We start from the raw sequence: 17,409 nt of genomic DNA, 5'->3' as shown, positions 1-17,409 counted from the left end.
TTTACATCAAATACACTTCATTTTAAATTGCCCCACTCTTTTAAGTTAAAATTCCATGTGAAATAATTGTGATTGAAATAATAAGCAAATGGTACAGTACTGTGAAACCATAAAAATATAAATGCTGCACAAAAAATGATAAAGAATCTTCTTCACTGCAAATGAAATAATTGTAAATACTTGCTGAAATTCCTTTATCCTAAGTTTCTGTCAGCCACCACCATTGATATATAGTCACTTAGTCAAAATCTTGACAAAAATGTAAATATGACCCAATCCACCACTTACAACACTTGTAAAGTGCTATCAGGATACAATTTTTGTTAAACAGTCGAAATTTTCCATGAATATATGTATCTCTGGTAAATGTTATTTTGTTGTTTATTAATTCCATTAGTAAGTTTTTAATTTATTTAAATACAGTAGAACCCAGATTTACTGAGATTCGACATTATCTGAGATGAACCTGGAACACACTACTTTTCATATAATTCATAAAAGCTTTGCTATGAATACTGTGCTGTGGACTATACTATACTTTTAACTTCGACTATACCAATTAAGTGATTGAGGAGCTGGTGACCCCTCAACTACTGCCAATGTGCTGCCAGCATTGGAATTTTGTGTTAATACATTTCAAAGTGATGTGGTGAACTGCCAGTGGAACTGAGCATGGAACTTTCATATAGTACATGGCAACTAAAACACTTCCTCATGTAACAGTCCCATATTTACAGTACTTCATAGTTTAACAGCATGTTACATGAAGAAATTAAATACATTCAATACACTTCAAAATATTTTTTTATTTGTCAATTCATCAATGGGAACAAATCCTTTACAGCATCATTTTTTTTCAATATTAGTGTTATATCACTTCTCAAACAAAATGCTTATTATTTCACTCACTAGATTTATGTGTGGTTAATGGTATTACCTGCTGGAAAGTGTACTTCTTACCTAGAATGCAGCTTTGAATACACCCTTACAGGAACATGTCTTATAAACTCTTAACAGCTTAAAATGGTAATTTTATTAAAGTAGTACAAGTTGTTTGTACTTTTTTCTTCCAAAACTGACAAAAGGCACATGACATTGGTACCTTTAAATGTACCCGTGTCCTCTTCATCTTTGAGATGGTCTAGCCAGAGCCCTAACTGCAGTTCCCTGTCCCAAGGGTAATATTCTCCCTCTGTCACAAGGGAAGGCATTTTCCCAATAAAAACCCACAAAGACAAAATGAAGCGAGTGTCACAGAGACAAAGTGCACACACATATAACATTTATAAGGAGAAGGCATGAAAACACAAGAAGCTGTTGGGAAACTGAAATGAATAATGGTTTCCTTCTAGATACTAACATGAGAATATTCTTAATTAGTGTTTTTTTATATATAATAAATGCTGTAACCAAAAAGAAAACACATAAAATAAAAGCTGGGTTTCGGGACTGCATTGTTTGGTCTCAGGATTTGCATACATTATTTTAATTTACTTTACATCTCTATTTTAAGTTTAAATATATATGATAAAACAATACAAATTGAAATTGTGTGAAAATATTACACAATGAAATGCAATCTGTACATGTATAATTAAAATGGGAAAAATTTATAAAGCAGCTCTGATGGCCAAATGTATTTTATCACCATCAAGGTGCAATAGTAAGACACTTTTTACTTCCATATATTGGCAAGCACAGTGCAAAACAAATTTAAAAACAAAGAAAATAAAGCCTTACTTTTGTGTCATTTAGTTGTTTATTTACTTCTAAAACAGGTTAAATGGGTACCTTTCTAGTTAGCACTTAAGCTTCCAGTATATGAGAGGTAAACATTTTTTACCTGCAGTTACCACTAGCAAACTACACAGGATATATCAAAGATGCCAAATTGAACAGATTTTAAAGTATTAGTTTTTGGATAATTGAGAGATTAAAATCAGTAATGGTATGTTTATCATATATCTAAAATGTCAAACTGTTGAAACTGATTAAAAACTAAAATTAGGGGTATAAAGGATTTGAACAGATACAAAAAAAGCATTTGAGTACATTAAAAAAGTAATAATTAATAAGAGGATTCTGTAGGACAAAAGCCACTAATATTAAAAAAATGGCTATTTGACAAACCCTGCAGCAAAAAACTTAATTTACTTTTAACTGTATAGTGATTATCATGCTATTGCATACCTTCACTAGATTCTTCCTCCTCCTCTTCTTCTTCTTCTTCCTCCTCCTCCTCCTCCTGTTCATCTTCCTTGAGACACGATTCTTCTGCTGCAACCTCTATTTCACTTTGACCCTTGAGTTGTGTATGAAGGTGAACAGCCTGCTTCCAAGGAACACCACCCAGGTCAGAAGTTGGATGACATACTGCTTCTCCATCACCCTCTGGCTCATTTTCCTCCATTTCAGAATCAGAGCTGCTACGGGTTAAATAGGTAAAACCAAAACATCAACAAATTCAGGCAAGAGACCACAGATAACACATAAATGGGAGACATCAGCCTTCATAAAATCATATCCACTTTTAAAAGTAATTAATAGAAATTAGTAAGATTTGTTTCTTTGCACCAGGTTACACAGAAGCAAATAATGTTGAGGCAAATAAACATCTGTTAACAGTTAGAATCAGGTTTAAATGGGGGGAAAACCAAGTTTCATGAAACAGCTAGAATTCTATTATTCACAGCCAAATAAATTATATTTCAGTTTAAAACATTTGAAAACATTCCTGAATTAACTATGGAGACAGGAGCAATCATGGCGCAGCAATTCTCCCAGATCAGAATCTAGAGGATACTTTTATTCAAAAGGATTTCCTTGTAAATAACCACCACTGGAAAGCACACACCAAACCTGAATGAGATACATGTTGGCTCTCCTACATACTCGTGGGATCCCAGCAATGTTCCCTCTAAGCTGAACAGATGAGCAATAGTTAATGCATTGGAGCACTGCTCAGATTTTTTGCAAAGTCACTCATAAAAAGACCCAACTTTCAAACAAAACTAAACTATTACAAAAACAAACATGAAACTGAATCAATTACTGACCTTATTGTAATATAAGTTTCAAATAGAACTGTGTTGTGTTAAACAGTCAATGCAGTTGTTTCTTTGTCACTTTAACCATGTTTAAAATGAAAAACTGTAGAGTGTGCAAGTAGTACATTGAAGAAACAGAGTTTGGGGTTTAAAATGCCAGAATGATTTGTGAAAATTGACTTATCACATAGTGCTGGACAACACATGCTTTTGGAAGAAACTTTCAACAACTCATAGATGAATGGTGTAATTTGCAGTATATGTTTGAAAGCAGGATCTTTTAAGGAATGGACCTTAGGGAAAGCACTGATCAAAAGGTAAGATGACCATCTAAATTTGAACCAGAAATCTCATATTGATTCAGTCACAAAGCTTAAAACTCATAGAAACGTTTTGTTGAAGGAACAAAGAGAGAGAGAGAGAGAGAGAGAGAGAGAGAGAGAGATTAACAGAATCTAAGCAAGAACATGAAGCCAGAATAGAATTTGTGCAGTGTAAACAAGCGATACATGACAATGTAAAAGCTTTAATAGACATTTTTCTGGTTGTGAAAATAAATTCTTCTATAAGGGCAGCCCATTATATTCATGATTATGTTGCCAAATACATGGAAATAGATAATAAGAATTACACCTTTCAGTTAATCAAGTGCATAAGTTGAAAACTGAAAACCAATGTACTAAATAAAATTACAAAATTAGTGTATCACACTTTGATAGTTGATGAATCAACTGATAAAAGTAACATTTTTGAAAGTGTTACGTACTAAACTTATGAATGAAAGTGAATCCATTCATAAAACTACATTTACTAGCATTATTATGGCAAGTCAAATTAACATTTAGATATACTATATATCAAAATGCATTTTTAAGATATCTAGAAATGTATTTTAGATATCTCAAATTTATTTCCTGATATTTTAAAATAGGTCTCGGCTCCACGAGATATCTTAGAATGTATTTTTGGATACCTCAAATACATTTCAAGATATCTTATAATAAAACAGAAGTCCCATTGAAAGAACAGGCAATTTTAGAAGAAGTGATTTTGAGAGATCTTGGAACACATTTATGATACCTTAAAATGCATGCACAAATATCTTGAAATGCACATAAATGTTATTTTGAAATATCTGAAAATGTATGAGGTATCTCAACTTAATTGCAGATATCTTAAAATGTAATGGAAATTATTTTAAGATATCTCAAAATGAATTTCAGATATCTTAAAAAGTAAACTACATTTTAAGATATCTGAAATTCATTTTGAGATATCTCTAAATGTTAATTTGGCTTGCCATACCTAATAACATTAACAGCATACAACAGTATATCTAGTCTTGTGGCTATTCAACAGTTGTATATGGTAAATGAGATAAATTTAAATCAGATGATAATGTATACCTGGGATGGCAGATCAGTCGAGAAGACAAACAAAAAGGTGTGGCTGCTCTTTTGGGGCAGTCCATTCCACACTTATCCAAGCAACACTGTGTGGCACATTGTGAGGACCGGATTATTGATGATGCTTGGAAAGAAATTCCTCTGATGAGGAACACTGAGACTTTACTAAGGACTATTTACACAATTTTCTGCAGGTCATCTGTTAAGAAGGCAAAGTTTAAAGTACCTGTCAAAGTTGAAGAGGCAGGTGTGTGTGTTTAAACCACTAAATGAGGTTCATGATAATAATTAAGGAAAAATCAGAAACTGGAACTGTAAAGATATTTTCATATATGACGACATTTATTAAACAACAGGGGAGTACTTCAAGGGGATGTGAAAGGGGATTTAATGTACTGAATAATACAAAAATAAAATCTAGAAATTGTTTAGATTCCGAAAATTAAGAAAACTTGATGAGAATAAAAATCTTTTAATTCTGGACAGGCTCTTAATTATTCATGGATTTTATAAGTAAAGGATGGCAATACTCAGTGAAACTTTGAGTTGAAATAAATTTTTGATATATAACTGTTATATCAGTTCAGTTAATTCTCAATATTTTACATTAAATATGCAATACAGTAAATAATCATGTCTGTGATAATTTTTTTTTGTGCCACATCCAGGAATTCATTGCTAATACCATCACTCAGAAACTGTTGGTTTTTAGAACATGATGCTCACAAGTTAAAGTTTCCAACTGAATGACATAAAATCTAGAAGTTAGCCTGTAATGAGTAAATCAACTCATGCAGCAGAGGAATAAATTGTTAAGTATCCAGAAGGATTTAGCTTTTCTCCACAAGGCAGACAAATGGTTTTCAGATCTACTATACTGTTAATGTCCAAACGTGTTTTACGCAATAAATCTGCACTTACATATTTTTATTACATATAAAATACACAAGTTTTATTTTTTCAATGAAATAAGAAGAAAAAAAAACAAGTTAACTTTTACTCCCAATTTCAAGGATTCATAAATAAATAATGAATTCAAACTCTGAATTTCAGCATGTTTACATTAATCATGATATACAAATTGACGCAATATACTAAAAGGAGGTCAACAATGTACAAAAAAAAATCTTAATTTTGCTGGGGATGTTTTAAATGAGAATCTTTGATGGTGTACTGTACTTTGAAAATACAAATTAATATACAGAGCAGAATAACTGTACTCCAATTTTCCTCAGCTGCTCATCTTACTAATTATTTGTTCATGCATAGTTTGTTGATTTTTCCTGCAAAAATTAACAGTTTTATAGACTATACTTATTATAAGCCAAAAAACATTTACTGCTCTATTTAAAAAAGGGAGACACTGAACTATTTGCTAAAAAAATGGCACAGTCAATAATAGTTAAGGAAAGACTATTTCAATATTAATGAGCTAATGAAAACATTAAACTGCAATTCCACAATAGTTAATTAATTTCTAGGAGAACATGAAAGCGCAGTAGTTATCACTGCTGCCTCACAAATCCAGTATATTAGATCTGAAACCCATGCCTGGTCATTGTCTGGATGGGTTTGCACTCATTGTTCCCCATCCACTTTCATTTTTCTATGGGAACAGAAGTTTTCCTTCAAACATCTTCTAAGTAGTACATGTTAACTGATAAACCTAAATAAGACTTAGTGACACTGTGTGTGTAAGTGAACTTGGTAATGGAAGTGGAGCAATGTCCATGGCTGGTTCCTGAATTCTTCTTAGTGCTGCCAGGGTAGACTCTGGCCCAAGCAATTCTGAAATTGATTAAGCAGGTTTAAAATGTAATTAATTTTTAATTGCTAATTCTTAAGCTTTAATTGTCAAACAGCAGGTATTAATTTGGATTAAGAATAATCTAAGTATGCTATTTGAAAACCTATTCATGTAAAAAGACTGTATAACAAGGAAATTCAACCAGCGAACAAGAAAGGTTTTCTTCATGTCAATGTGTATGTCAGCCAAAATATATTTTAGATGCAAAAAATGACTTAATACAATCAATCAAAAAAAAACTTCTTTGTCCTGGAAAAATTAACAATGAGATTTCTGAAAGCATCATAAATACAACAGTACTTATTTTCCTTGTGTTATGAGTATGGGGTCCATTTACTATTTTGTAAAATAAGAAATAGCTCTTTCTTACCTTGAGACCTCATCAACATCAGTAACTTTGTCTAGCACGCTACTTAAGTTGTGTTCAGCTAGAGTCTCTTCAGGGACCTCCTCAAGCTCTTCCTCTCGTTGCAGAGAGAGGCGGTAATTCTCCAGCTCAATGCGTTCTGGTGTACCTTTCACACGTTTTGCTAGGCTGGGCTCTTCTATGCCATTCACATCAACAGCTAAGAACAGAACCAGAATATTCTACTAATTAAATACTGATACAAAAAAGTAAAGCAACCTAATACTGTGAGATCATACATATAGTAAAAGAAAAGATTGCCAGAGGTTTTTAGAACTTTAAAAGTTTGACAAACGACAGGACATCATTCAGTTTATCAAGCTCATTTGGTTAGCTAAATTGTTGCAGTTTTTACTCGGATACTTTAATAGGTCATCAAGGTTTCGTCTTAAATCACATGACTCAGAAGTTTATTCCCTATTACAAAGAAACTTGAGAAAATGAAAGCATGTCTTTAAGAACATAGATATTTAGACCAGTACAGGCCAAACATACACAAACAGCTTGTTAACCCTATTCTCACACCCTCCTAGTAATTATAAATCATATGAGATGTGTTGGCTCCCTTAGGTTTACTTTCAGATACATACTTGGAAACTTTTTCCATTTATTTCTGTTTACAGGAAAATATACCCCCTAACATTTCTGTAAAATACATCCTTATTGAGCCTTCATTTCTGACTACATGTTCTTATTAAAGAACTTTAAAATAACTAACATACAGCTTAATGACTCCTCCTGGAGTGGATCTACAGGCTGGAAAGTACTATCCTTTAGATGGGTCTTGCGACCCCAACTCCTACCTACCCGCCCAGCCCGGAAAACTATTATGCAATGGTTTACCCGGCACTGCCAAAACTCAATTTTTCAAAATTATTTTTGTTCAAAATAACACAAATCTTTGATTGTGCCCAAAGCCCAATGACAAAGAAGATGGTACTTTTTCATATTCCAGCTGAATCTGCTCATATTACATACATTGTGTAGGATGTGATATTTCAGCAGGTGAAGAAATGTGTCATTTTCTGTATGAACTGTAAAGTTTAACCTGATATGCAGTAATGGCACAGCTAGTGCCTTAACTTTATTTTGGCTCAATATCAGTTATGCAAATAAACACATGTATTCCATTTAGCCTATATGTTCAGCGCCTACGAAACTTCCGAGTGACCTATATATATATATATATATAATATATATACACATATACATATACATATACATATACACATACTAGCAAAATACCCGTGCTTCGCAGTGGTGAAATACTGCCTGAATATTTTTATTAAGAAAAAAGTAAACATCTGTAGACTGAGGTAAAATATATTAAAAAATTAATTGTTAAGGATTTCTCTGTATACTACGTTGTAAGTTCGGCCCTCTGGTTGTAATATGACTAAGCTGTGTGCTGAGCTTACTCTTGCGCATGTAACATACAGTTGGCCATGTGAAAAGCAATCCTGCCTCAAATCAATGCCAACCTTTTGTAGTGTTTGTCCCTGAGACTTATTAATTGTCATTGCGAAGCAGAGTCTTACTGGAAATTGAACGCATTTGAATTGAAATGGGAGATTAGATGGTATAAAGGGGATGCGAGGAATAAAAACTGTGTCACCTGAGGCACTGCCAGTAAAATAGTTGCTTCAATTAGGTTGTTTTGTAGAGATGTGACCTGAAGTCTCGTGCGTTACAAAGTTTCGGTGGTTGTAAGTTTCTCATTAACATTATTGGTGCCCCAACCTTCAAGATGAGATTATGCTCAGGAGTGCCTGGAGGATTTAGAGTGTTCAGAAACTCTACTGGATAATGTACTGCGTCTTCTACTTCTACAACTGAATCAACAGATTGATATGTTTTTGATTGTGAAGGTAGTTCTTGAAGTAAAATGTGGTTTATAGTCGTAGTCATGTCATTTTTTGGTGTCAGGATAGCTCTCTCTCTTAACCATGAGATGTCACTTCGGTGTAGATTTCGTAGATCGGGGTAAACATTTTGAAGAAGGCTTTGTAAGGTATTCACGATGAGACAGAGATTTGTAGGAATATTTATTTTACGGTTTTCTTGTATGAAGGTGCCATTACCTATACTCATCAGAAAGCAGAGAAGTCCTCGGATTTTTGTCGCGTTTCAAATGAACTCTCATGTTTATTTTAAAGTAACAACATGGATTTGAGGCCAAAGGTATGAAAATTTCAGAGATGCTTTAACTTCATCAGCACGTGTTCCTCTGGGCACGACTGGTAGGGTTTCGGCGGAAGTCTCCAGCCAGCAACACTGTCAAGCCTCCCATAAGTTTGTTGGTGTTTGGATGTCTTGGAGGGTCCTGTCTAAAGCCTCAATACCTGCTCTGTGTGCCATAGTGCATTCATCCCAGACAATAAGTTGACAATGTCGCAGCACTTCAGCCATGTTGCTCTGCTTTGATATGTTACACATGGGGGATTCAGTATGGTTGAGGTTCAGAGGCAGCTTGAAAGCTGAATGAGCAGTTCTGCCAACCTCTAGAAGAGTTGCAGCAATGCCAGAAGAAGCCACAGCTATGGCAATGTTACGTTTTGCTCGGATTTTTGCAAGGAGAAGGTTTATTAGGAATGTCTTACCAGTTCCTTCTGGAGCATCAAAGAAAAACACCGTGGTAGTAGCAGACGTAACGCTGCTCATGATTTGCTCATAAACTGACTTTTGGTCACTGTTTAGCAACTGCTCGTTATTTGTGACTATATTGGCCAAGTGCGAGGTGTTGTAAGATGTCTCTTTCAAGTACTCGGGATTTGATGCAAGTTGTGCCAGTTCTGTTAAAGGTGAAGGCAAACCATAATGATGAAGAGATTGACCTCCAATAGCAATGACGTAGTTTTCAAGCAACTGTAGACACTTGTTATAGATCAAATTTAACCACTGGTGGACTTCTGTTCATATATGATCTCTTTCAGTCTGTCTCCTAACATCTTCTGCTATGCTGTGTTTATATTTTTCCCATAGGTTTAAGGGGTTTTCTATTTGGCAGAACACCAACATGACAGCAAATAGTTCACGGATCTTTTGAGGTGAGCGAGATAGAGTAGCTTCCTGTAGAGTCTCGTCCCAGTTGATATCGTCATGTAATAAACCGAGTGCCCTGCAGGCTGACTTATAGGTCGGATGTAGGACACCATCAACTGTTCTGAGAGATTTGAAAGATGTGGGACCTGTGATTTTGTTGAGGAGGAGTCGAAGATGGTAGCATTCAGAGTTATTCGGGTGTACAGTGTAGACCCGTCCCAGTATATGATCCTTTTTTTTTCCGAATATCCTGGTACAGGGTTGCCCTGTTTCCTTCGACGAAACATGTTGTTTGCCCACACATAATATGATGGAATTTCATTATAATGAAGTTGTCTAGCAAAATCATCGTGCTTGCAAAGGTCAAAGAACGCTAAAAGGGTTGTTTGTGGTGGATTGTGTACTTTATCGGCAAGATTGCCTTCTGTGAAATAAATTCTTTGTCCGTTCTCAAGATGCACAGCAAGATGAACGACCGGAGGGAAACGTTCATGAATGGGAAAACAGAAAATGCGCCAGGCTGCTTCAGAGCTACTAATGTAACGACCAGCTTCGTATCGAGATACTTCGTCATTTTGAGTTTGTATTGTAAATACTGCCTGGTCACTTCCTTTGTTAACATACTTGCAGATGTATTTGATCGATTTTACTGAATTGCAAAATTCGACATTGATGTGAGCATTGAAGAAGCGGGACAGCACAGGACTATAAGGGACCACCCATCTGTTGTCGATATGTACTCCTTTGATGTTAATTGTATGACCTCCATCAGCAGGTGCGTGCCGGCGGTACTGAGGGTAACCATCTTCTCCGGTCTGAGTTTGTGAGATGAACGGACGCAGGTACTTCTTAGTGCATATTCTGTTGCTCATGCAGGGCAAGTTGATATTATGAGGTCCACATGGGCCGTGAATCATGTTGGATTTTACTATTATGTGTAGAGCTGGGTCAGTCTGTGGATCAGGAATTTCTGCACGGATGAGTTGATCGATGAGAGCTGGTTTAATCCTATCCTTTAGCCACAATAGAATGTGTGCATGGGGAATACCTCGCTTTTGCCACTCTATGGTGTACATGTAGCAATTTGTACAGCCGAAAATGTTACTCTTCGTGAGCAAGTCTATCATTTTGCGGATCTTGAGATGAAATACACGACTGATAAGGTCGTGGCGATCGTGAGGTTTTTGGCGTGGAAGGAGAATTTCAGAGATCTCAGGCCATTTAGGATTTCAAGTAAATGTGATGAATAAGTCAGGGCGGCCATAACAACGAACATATGTCATTGCGTCTTGTGCGCTCGTGCATATAGCGAGGTCCTCCAGTGAAGGATGATGGTAATATCACAGCTTGACCAAGTTCTGTTAAATCAGTGTCGTTTTGTCAATAGCATTTTTAAGTGAACGTAATTTTCAGCCCGTAGTTTTTTTTGATTTAGTCTGATATAATTTAGTCTTTCAGATTCAATTTTTGCGTACATATCAACTAAAACTGATTTAATAAAGTTGGAAGAAAAGGATATTATTAGCATGATGTTGTCTGATCATAAGCGGTATGAATAGAAGTTTGCTGCAGAGACGGTTTTGTTCATAGGTAACTTACTGGCAGATGAACTTGAGGTATAGACACAGAATAGCCGTCTTCACCATAGCAGAACATGAGAGGATATTGAAGTGCATCATAGGATCTGTGGGTTTCTTTAATGCGTTGCAGTTTATTGTCTCTGGTTTTCAAGACAATATCTCTATTGTTGAACGTTTGCCCAACGATGACAACACCAACTTGATGAACTGTGGGTTTATTAAATCTGCCTTTGTGTGCATGTAATGGTTTTTTGTCTGCGTGAATGACAACTTTGAAGTGTTTGTCATCATCTGAAATACTGTCATTGTGGAGTGGAAGTCCTGGATGTAAGTGTTACAGTCATGGAGCATTTTTTGTAATTGCTTGACCAGGGGCATGTTAAGTCCAGAAAAATTAGTGCAGCGGATTTGTGCTTCCTTTTCATCGTTCCCGACGAAATAAATTTGCAAAATTTTGTGTTCTTCACTTGGCATAGGTAAAAGACTGCCAATCAAGTGATACACTTGTCCCTGAATTTTAAATGAAGGCATAAAATTTCCCTCAACGATTTGGTTAGCACCAAATTATGTCATTTGAAATGCGCTGTTATACTTTCGAATGTTGTTCAAGAAATGCTCACTTTGAGGATGTTTGCCATTTAACAGGCCCTGAAGAAGGTGAGGAAGCTTATATAAAGGAGTGAGAGAGACTTTACCGCCGTTACAGCACAAACCAGGAGACTCGCATTTCCACTTCTTTGCTTGACAATAGTTACAGTGAACATCCATGGATCCAATGTGTACTGTTTTGTCATAATGTATGTTCGGGTCATACGCAAATCCACAATTGGCCCTATTAACTTCTGGATGTGCTTGCGAGTATTGAGCGACAGCGTCCCTATTAACTTCTGGATGTGCTTGCGAGTATTTAGCGACAAGCGTCCCTATGAATTTGTGGATTTTTCTGCGTATTTGGCGGCAGCTGCAGAGTTGATTCCGGCTAGCTGTATGAGAAAATCTACCACGACGTCTGATACACCTCCTTTTTACTGTGTTCTCATAGCTTGGATTGCCGGTGTAATAATCAGCTGGATTTGTGTTGAAGTGACATTCAGCATGTGTCAATCGATGTAAGAATACAACCAGCTTCATCAATAACTTCGCATCCAGCTTTTGAGAGTTGGAATATTCATAAACATCAAAGTATCCACTACTCAAATTGTCACCTGTGAATCTAAGATGTTTAAGAGGCATTGACGGTTCTCCAAAGGTGTAAAATATTTGCCTATTTCAGGACACTTGAAAGCAGCAACCAAACAATTCAGCGGCAGCCATCAACTCACATGCAGAACCATAGGTGAAGGGCTTAAGCATTTCAGTCTTATAGTGCTCCTGTGTACTATAATTATCTCCTGTACCATCATCAGTCCATATTTTGAACCTCTCCCAGTCATTTAATACATAAGACACAATGTCCTTGTGGATATCAAAAGTGAGCCTGATATGTCCGTGCAATATGTAACACAGAGAATGGAAAAGGCAGGCGCCATCTCCGGGCATGGACACCACTCGGTAAGTGATAGTTCTTTGATTGATGGTGATTACGTCGATAGACATTTTAATAGGGGTACAGTTGGAAGAATAAAGGGAATGGGTACTTGATCAGTAAACAAAGTATAAAATATCTACACAATAACTATAACAATTGTAACAAATGAACAATAAAACAGCGCAGAACCCGTGGATTAAATAAAAAGGTTGCCTCGTTGGCGAAGCAAAGAAAAAGGACTTTCTTATATGTCGTTCGTTTATAAAACAGCGCAGAAGCTGTGAGAAAGCTGCTTCCTTGCTGAAGCAAGGAAACGAATGAAGACACTGCAGCGAAAAACGGCCTTATATGGGCAGGCAGTCAATTACGTGGGAGGCGTGCTGATTTCCATAGCAGCCGCACCTATGCATATGCTAAAACAGTGGAGAACCTATGAAAAGGCTGCTTCTTTGGCGAAGCAAGGAAATGAATGAACACACCACAGCGAAGAACGGCCTTATATGGGCAGGCAGTCAATTACATGGGAGGCGTGCTGAGTTGCGCAGCAGCCTTACATATGAATATGCTAAGTGTTGACTAAATAGAAGTTGAAAAGATGTTTTCGAATGTGATTGCGCAATTCAGATCGAGTTGACATTTTGTCTGTGCACAGTTTCTGCCAAACACCACACTGACCATCTCATCTTCGTCTGCATAAGCACAGTCCTTCACCCGTGAATATTTAGCGGCAGTGTTTCTATTCGATTGCCGCTGATGGACGGCCTTATATGGGCAGGCACTAAATTATCTATACTAATAAAAGACAAAGCACTCACTGACTGACTCACTGACTCATCACTAATTCTCCAACTTTCCGTATAGGTAGAAGGCTGAAATTTGGCAGGGTCATTCCTTACAAAATTTGAGCAGGTTTCATTTCGAAATTCTACGCGTAATGGTCATAACTGGAAGCTATTTTTTTCCATTTACTGTAATGGAGTTGAGCTCGAAAGCCTTGGGGGGCGGAGTTTCGTGTGACATCATCACGCCTCCCACATAATCACGCAGTACGTAGAAAACCAGGAACAGCTCCAAAAACCGCTGAAGAAAACATACATTATATAATTAAGAAGGCAGCGAAACAATTAGAAGTGAGCGAGTGACATATAAAACCATATTCAGCGGCTCATGTGAACTGACACAGTGCGCAGACAAAAAGCAACAGTTCCAAAGAGTGCTGAACAAAACCCGAATTACACTGCTACGCTCAACTAGACAAACCACATGCCGTGGCACAATAGTAGAGGCTTCGCCTCTAGCGCCAGCGTCCAAGGTTCGATTCCCGAGAGGGGATGCACTGAGTATGTACGTGTGCTTCCTGATTAATTTCAGCCTCGCATCCCCTTGGTTTGAGACGTTAATTTTAGCCTTGCATCCCCTTGGTTTGAGATGTATGAAAAAATATGCGGTTAATGCAGAAAGACAGATCACCAATTGAACCTTTATGAATAATGGATACTTTATTCGCAATGTTTTGGTAAAGCTTATACTCAGTGTATTCATTAGATGAACGGTAAAAAACTAAGAGCGAGGGGAGGGTAACTTATTGAGGCACACAGGCAAAACCACAATAGCATGCGGGCTCGATGTACTGTAGTGCGGGTCAACTCGATCTGAATTGCGCGATCACATTCGAAAAAATATATCTTTCCAAGTTCTATTTAGTCCATATGTGTCAAACTCAAGGCCCGCAGGCCACATCTGGCCCTCGTGTAATTATATCCGCCCGAGATCATTTTATATATTATTGTTATTAATGGCCCGGGATATGAAGCGCTGGTAACACAATAGACTACAGATCTCATAATGCAGCGCTTCAGCTGCCTTGCCGAACACTTACTGCGTTAATCAAGTCTAACTTATGATGCTGCAAGTTATTGCGAAGCTAGCCCACACGATGCCGAAGAGAAAAGCTGATTCTGAACATAGAGCCTTTAAAAACCGATGGGAGGCTGAGTATATGTTTACTGACATTGCCGGTAAACCCGTGTGTCTCATTTGTGGAGCTAATGTGGCTATAATTACAGAATTTAATCTAAGACGGCGCTATGAGACAAACATCAAGATAACCTGAAAGACTTGAATGCAATGCAGAAGATACAGAAAGCAGAAGAGTTAAAGAAGAATCTGACACTTCAGCAGACGTTTTTACCTGTGCAAAATCACAAAGTGATTTCAAGTGAAGCTGCTTTTATGGGAGACACAAATGCACCAGTGCAACTTGCCCCACTTTCCCTGTTGCCAAGTAATGCTGAACCAAGTCGACACAACGGTGTTCCCAAATACGCACTTTGCTGATAAACTGAGCGCACTGAGTTACGCGCTTTGGTGACTTTGAAGAACAAAAAAAGTCCGTCTACATGCGGCTCGAACCTTGTGCATGTTTGGTAGCACATATCTGTGTGAGAAGCTCTTCTCAGTCATTAAGACTAACAAAACAGCACACAGGAGTCGCCTCACTGAACGAACTTGTTGCCAAAAAAAAAATGCCAGGCGTCCAAATCTGATAAAATGACATAAGAGCAAAGACAACTGAATGATTTGATTTGTTATTGCTGAAAAGAACACATTTTATTTACATTTCCAGGTTTTGTTATGCACAAAGCTCATATTTGAATTTGTATAATTTTGACAGGATATATTTTTATGGAGAGCAAAATCTTTTTGGGATACTTAAAATTTAAGTTTATTTTTTATATAAAGTTACATAAGAGTAAAGAAATTTAAATGTTTGTTCTTTTAACGTTTACTTTATTTCTAACTTGTATAATAATTTAGACAGAATATATTTTTATAGAGAGCAAAATAAGTTATTTAAGGTTTGAGGTGATTTATTCCGGAATAATATTCTGTCGACTAAATGTGTGTGTGTGTGTGTATATATATATATATATATATATATATATATCTATATCTTTACTAATACCCATGCGTGCGTCCAGGTGTCCGTGTGTGTGTCTTCTGGTGAAGTGCGCATGCGCAGGGCCACACGGCACGTGTTCAGTCTCTTCCTGTGCATTCCCTGTGCAGAGAGAGAGACACACACAGGTGCATTCGCGAGAGACACACATACATACATACACACACACATATATATATATATATATATATATATATATATATATATATATATATACACACACACACACATACATATATATATATACACACACACACACACACACACACACACACATACATATATATACATATACATATATATACATATACATATATATATACATATACATATATATACATATACATATATATACATATATACACATATATATATATATATACTAGCAAAATACACTACAAGAGCGAGAAGTAGTGTGTTAAAGAAGCAATGAAAAGAAAAGGAAACATTTTGAAAATAACGTAACCTGATTGTCAATATAATTGTTTTGTCACTGTTGTGAGTGATGAGTGTTGTTCTCATATATATATATATATATATATATATATATATATATATATATATATATATATATATATATATATATATACACACACACACACATAAACATATATTATATACATACATATATATCTACATATATACACACACATATATACACACAAATACATATATATATATATATATATATATATATATATATATATATACATACATACACACACACACACACATATATATAAACATATATATACATATACATACATATCTACATATATACACACACAGCTATTTCGTATCAGTGCAATACGCTGTTTTTAAAGCGGTTGACTCCGCTCTTACGTGCAATAACAAATCAAATCATTCAGTTGTCTTTGCTCATATGTCATTTTAGAGCTGGACGCCTGGCATCTTTTTTTGGCCACAAGTTCGTTTCTGTTTGGTGTGAGGTTCAGTGTTGTGGAGATTCTCAGGATGGATTGCAGGTGCTCATCAGTGAGGCAACTCCTGTGTGCTGTTTTGTTAGTCTTTATCACTGAGAAGAGCTTCTCACACAGATATGTGCTACCAAACATGCACAAGGTTCGAGCCGCATGTAGACGGACTTTTTTTGTTCTTCAAAGTCACCAAAGCGCCGTGCAAACTCATTGCGCAATAACTCCTTTTGCTGCATCATAAGGTAGACTTGATTAACGCGCTAAGTGTTCGACAAGGCAGCTAAAGCGCTGCATTATGGGATCTGTAGTTTATTGTGTTACGAGCGTTTCATATACCCGGGCTTTAATAACAATAATACAGTATATAAAATGATCTCGCTGGATGTGGCCCGCGGCCCTTGAGTTTGACACATATGGACTAAATAGAACTTAAAAAAATATATTTTTTCAAATGTGATCTCGCAATTCAGATAGAGTTGACGTGCACTACAGCCTGCATGCCTCAATGAGTCATCCTCCCCTCGCTCTTACTTTTTTACCGTTCATCTAATGAATACACTGAGTATAGCTTTACCAAAACAATCATTGATGGCGAATAAAGTATCCATTATTCGAGTATGTAGAGCGGGATATATATATATATATATACATATATATATACCCGCATATCGCAGCGGAGAAGTAGTGTGTTAAAAA

General features: G+C 36.4%; 1 protein-coding gene across 21 annotated transcripts in view; it reads right to left on the bottom strand.

Moving 5' to 3' along the window:
* Nucleotides 1-17,409, bottom strand: part of LOC120533808 (protein-methionine sulfoxide oxidase mical3a-like) — a 457,937-nt gene that overhangs the window by 93,201 nt on the left and 347,327 nt on the right. For 17 of the 21 annotated variants that reach the window (XM_039760797.1, XM_039760784.1, XM_039760791.1 and 14 more), the window contains 3 exons: nucleotides 6,631-6,826; nucleotides 2,191-2,426; nucleotides 1,103-1,192 (listed from right to left, as the gene is read on the bottom strand). In XM_039760797.1, coding sequence (XP_039616731.1) covers nucleotides 1,103-1,192; nucleotides 2,191-2,426; nucleotides 6,631-6,826 — 522 coding nt within the window. The remainder of the gene's footprint in view (nucleotides 1-1,102; nucleotides 1,193-2,190; nucleotides 2,427-6,630; nucleotides 6,827-17,409) is intronic. The other 4 variants (XM_039760794.1, XM_039760801.1, XM_039760807.1 and 1 more) reach the window with 2 other exon arrangements.

Source organism: Polypterus senegalus, chromosome 8 (assembly GCF_016835505.1).
Source record: "Polypterus senegalus isolate Bchr_013 chromosome 8, ASM1683550v1, whole genome shotgun sequence".
Taxonomy (NCBI): Eukaryota; Metazoa; Chordata; class Cladistia; order Polypteriformes; family Polypteridae; genus Polypterus; species Polypterus senegalus.
Note: the sequence above shows the minus strand (reverse complement) of the source record. Positions and strands in the feature narration are given on the sequence as shown.